The following is a 4,448-nucleotide window of genomic DNA, read 5'->3' on the forward strand; positions in this document are numbered from 1 at the left end:
TAAACATTGCATCTATAAATGTTATGGCTCTTAATATACACACTGACAGTTAAGTTTGGCCCCTGATATTCATGAAGACTGCTACCTACCAGAATGAAATACTGAAGGACTTTTTGCTAATCACGTGAATAGAATCAAGACTTAACTCTCAAATCTTCTCTCCCTCTAAAAGGCAAAGGTTAAGGCAACTATTCCCACACTCTCTCCTCTCCTACTATTTGAATATTAAGATCGAACAAAAATCCCTAAGAACTCTAAGTCATGTTCTCTCTATTCCCTTGCTGAACTCCAAATGAAGGTACCAGTTACTACTACGGTGTCTTTTGCAAACACTTGTTCATTTGAAAAGAAAAAAAAAAACGCAAATCGCCTACTTGCAATTATGGTAACAAACAACTTGTAGTCACGAACACTTCGGGTCAGCAATGAACTCGTGATCTTGAGATGAATGTCTCCATAGTCCACTAATCACCTCCTCAAGCCACTCGGTTCCACAGGAGTTCATTTGAAGTTGCACTTTAAATTCAGAGGAGCCAACAGATTATCCGTGGTCTCAGCGAGTTACTAAATGTCATCTAAAACTTTCATATTTCAGATGTAACCACAGTTTGGACCTTTTTAATTAGTTCACTTCTAGACCACACAGAGAGAATTATTAATGTAAACTAAACCACGATACTTAATAGTAACAGAACACATTCTGTAAATATTTAGGAAAGTAAAAAACCCAGAAAGTAGAGAGCAATTGATCATAAAATGATTAGCATTGCTCTACAGACAAAAACTAATTAAAAAAAGACCCTCAGATATCGTATACTACTTTCTAAGCGTTTAACTTCAGCGTTACTCACTCAGCTACACAAAACGCAGAACCTAGATTAGCATACAAAAATGATTTATTTCACAGTGAGGTACATAAAGCTTCTAATTTTAGCAGACTAAGGCTAAGAGAGAATTGCCTGTGGGTTTAAGATTGTTTCACATTTCTGAAATAGTCTCTTACTATTTTTTTTTCTGAAGAAAGGCACCTATGTCATTTAGCTGTCAAGTTTACCTCTGCACCCACTCCGTGCAGAAGCGAAGATGGATTATGTGAGAGTCAGTGAGCTACTGACCATCACGGACCCAGAGAACTAAAGCACACGCTTAGTGTACAAGTACCAAGCAGTATTTATTCAAAAACAATTAAAAAATAGCCCATTTGTAAACATATTACAAAACCGTTAGTTTTTCCTAGTGGTGTCAGCAATATTTTCCTGTAAAACTAGCCAGCTGCATTATTGCTTCCACGATGGTTTACACAGTAAGGCGTTGGGGCGCCTCGCGCGCCGTTCGCGTTTAAAAGGCACGTCGCCGTTCAAACCGTCCGGCACGAAACGGGCGTTTCCAGCCCCCCAGCTGACCCGCGCGCTGCACAGTCGCAGCGCGACCGCAGCGGTATCGGAAGAAGCCCCTTCACCCAAACGCTTCATCATGGAAGGGAACGGGCAACTCAAACCATCCCTGCGCGGGGCCATCCAGTTGATTGTAACTGTCCTTCTTGTCCGCCGCCCAAGAAAATACGCTGTAAAACGTGATATTAAGCGTGTGGCGCTGAGGGGAGCGCACGGCGGCGCGGCCGCCCCTCACGGAGGCCGCGGCGCCGCGGCGCCAACGGTCGCCTCGCCGGAGACCCCGCCGTCCCCCCTCGGACTACAGCTCCCGGCAGGCCTTGCGGCACGGCGGCGCCCCGCGGCCGCCCGCCGCCCGCGCGCGGCCTGCCGGGAGCTGTAGTCTCGCGCGTTAGTCGGCGAACCGCTGCAGCAGGTGGTCGTCGCCATGGCGGGCGCCGCCGCCGCTGTCCGCGAAGCGCTCGCAGGGGAACTCGATGAGGTCGGCCTCGCTGAGGGCGCAGGCGGCGCTGCGGGGCGGCCGGTGCGACTGGAAGCCCGAGAAATCGGCGGAGACGCCGGTGCCCATGGAGCGGAGCGGCCGGCGGGTGGAGTAGAGCTGCCGGACGTGGACGGGCGCCGCTTTCCGCCGCTGCCGCCCCAGCACCTTCTTGCGCACCAGGCGCGAGGCCCAGGCCGCCACGGCCACGAAAAGCAGCAGCGCGTTGACCGCCAGCAGCACCAGGGTGAGGAGCTGCTGGTCCGGCCCGCGGGGCCTGCCCGCTGCCGCCGCCGCGCCGCCCTCGGGCAGGGTGACCAGCCCCGCGCAGTGGTCCCGCGGTGCCACGGGGCACACGCGGCCGCCCAGGACACCCTCCACGCACACGAGGTAGGGGGTGTCCGGGCGGAGCTCCCGCAGCGTGGCGGCCGGCTCACCGCGCTCCGGCAGGTAGACAAAGCGCTGGAACTTGACGGCGGCGCCGAAGCGGTCGAAGAGGAGGCGGAAGCGCACCGGACCCAGCAGCCGGGGGCTGCGGTGCGGCCGCACAGCCCAGCGCACCGTCACCGAGCTGGAGCTCACCGCCTCCACCGACAGGTTGCACAGGAACAGCTTGTTGAAGTCGCATGGGTCAGACACCAGCGGCGGGACCCCAGCGGACAGTGGCGAGCGGGCCTTGCCGGCCCGCCGCGGCCACGCCACGCTGGGCGGCGCTGGCTGGGAGCCCCCCGGGCGAGCAGGCATCGGCGGCGTGGGGCTGGACCCAGCAGCATGCCCCACTGCCGGCGCCGCCCCCTCAGGCACCCCAAGCAAGCGCGCCGTGGAGGCGGACGGTGGGGCCCGCGGCGGCCCACGGGGCAGGCCCGGGCCGCCGCTGCTGTTGCCACCTAGCCCCTCGGCAGCTGGCAGCAGCCAGTGCTGTTCCTCTGCTGGCGGTAGAGGGGATACAGAGGAGAGAGAGGTGCCATCGTGGCAGGTGCTGCCATCAGGCGGTGGCAGCAGTTGGGTGTCTTGCAGGTAGTCGAGGTACTTGCCGGTCAGGGCGGGCGGCAGGCGGCACTGCACGAAGACGGTGAGCAGGCGGCCCTGGGAGTGCCAGGCCCCCAGCCACCGCTTGAGGCCACGCAGGCGGCAGTCGCAGCTCCAGGCATTGCCCTCCAGCTCCAGGCGGTAGAGAGCTGGGCTGGAGGCAAAGAGCTCGCCGGGGAGCGTGGCCAGCGCGTTGTCTCGTAGGCTGAGCTCCCGCAAGTGGGCAAGGTGGCCAAACGTGGTAGGGTGCAGGGTGGTCAGCGAGTTGCGACTCAAATCCAACACCTCCAGGCTGCTCAGTGGCTCCAGCAGGGCAGTGGGCAGGTGGCTCAGCAGGTTCCCCTCCAGGCGCAGCTCCTTCAGCAAGCCCAGCCCCATGAAGGAATCCGGAGCCAGGTGAGACAGCCGGTTGCCACTGAGCGAGAGCTTCGCTAGGCCAGGCAGGTGCTGGAAGAGGCCTCCCGCCAGCTGCTGCAGGCTGTTGCTGGCCAGCAGCAGGGTGTGGAGGGAGCGTAGGGGCCCAAAGATATCCGGGTGGCGAAGGGAGCTCTGCTGGTTCCCAGAGAGGTCGAGAAAGCGCAGTTTAGCCAGGCCAGTGAAGGCGCCGCGGCTCAGCCAGCGGATGCGGTTGGACTCCAGGTGCAGGTAAAGTAAGTTGGGCAGCCCCGAGAAAGTAGAGTCACCCAGCGAGCCCAACTCATTGCCATCCAGGCGCAGCTTGACCAGGCTGCCGAGGCCGGAGAAGGAGGCAGCGCTGAGGCGTCCGATCTCGTTGGCATTCACGTAGAGGATGCGCAGCTTGGCCAAGGCGCTGAGGGTGCCGGGAGCCAGAGCCGGCAGCAGGTTGTTGCCCAGGTAGAGCTCCTCCAGCCGGCCCAGGCGCTCGAAAGCCTTGGGGTGCAGCGAGCGGATCCGGTTGTACTGCAGGTCCAAGCGCTGGAGCGCAGCCAGGCGGTGGAAGTCGAAGGCGGAGATGTTGGCGATGAAGTTGCCCCCGAGGCTGTAGGTGAGGATGTCATGGGGCTCGGCCGCCTTGGGCACCGAGCGCAGGCCCCGGTTGGTGCAGAGGAGGTGCTGGTGCTGCTGGCAGTCGCATGGCTCGGGGCAGATGGGCTCTGCCGCGGGCAGCAGCAGGAGCAGGAGGGGGACCGAGCAGCAGAGCACCCGCGGCAGCCCCATCAGGCAGAGCCGGCGCGGCGTCCCCATGCCGGGACGAGCCGTGGGCTGCTTCCCCCGCCGGCTTTGTGCCTCTGCTGCATCCCACCGCTGCTCGGCGGCTGCTAGCGGGCGCCTCCGCCGCCGCTCCGCGGGACGAGCTCCGCGCCGCGCAGGCGGGCGCCGCGGCGGCTGCCGGTGGCCGTGCGCGGCACCATGGGCTCGGGCCGGGGGCGCCGAGCGGGCTCGCCGCCTCGCCGCCGCCCGCGCCCCGGCTCTCGCTGCTCCACCGCGGCGCCTGGGCTGTCGCCGGGCCGGAGCCGGGGCCGGTGCTGGGGCCGGTGCTGCGCGGGGGGCGGGCGGCGGCCGCGGCCCCGGCGAGGGGCGGGCGGAGG

General features: G+C 61.6%; 1 protein-coding gene across 1 annotated transcript; it reads right to left on the reverse strand.

The window, feature by feature from the left end:
• Positions 1-1,778: 1,778 nt before the first annotated feature.
• Positions 1,779-4,184, reverse strand: TRIL (TLR4 interactor with leucine rich repeats). Its single transcript, XM_062567827.1, has one exon. It carries the CDS (start codon positions 4,102-4,104, stop codon positions 1,783-1,785), a length of 2,322 nt encoding a protein of 773 aa, XP_062423811.1. The 5' UTR covers positions 4,105-4,184; the 3' UTR covers positions 1,779-1,782.
• Between the last annotated feature and the right edge of the window lie 264 nt (positions 4,185-4,448).

The sequence above is a fragment of the Rhea pennata genome, chromosome 2 (assembly GCF_028389875.1).
Source record: "Rhea pennata isolate bPtePen1 chromosome 2, bPtePen1.pri, whole genome shotgun sequence".
Classification (NCBI taxonomy): Eukaryota; Metazoa; Chordata; class Aves; order Rheiformes; family Rheidae; genus Rhea; species Rhea pennata.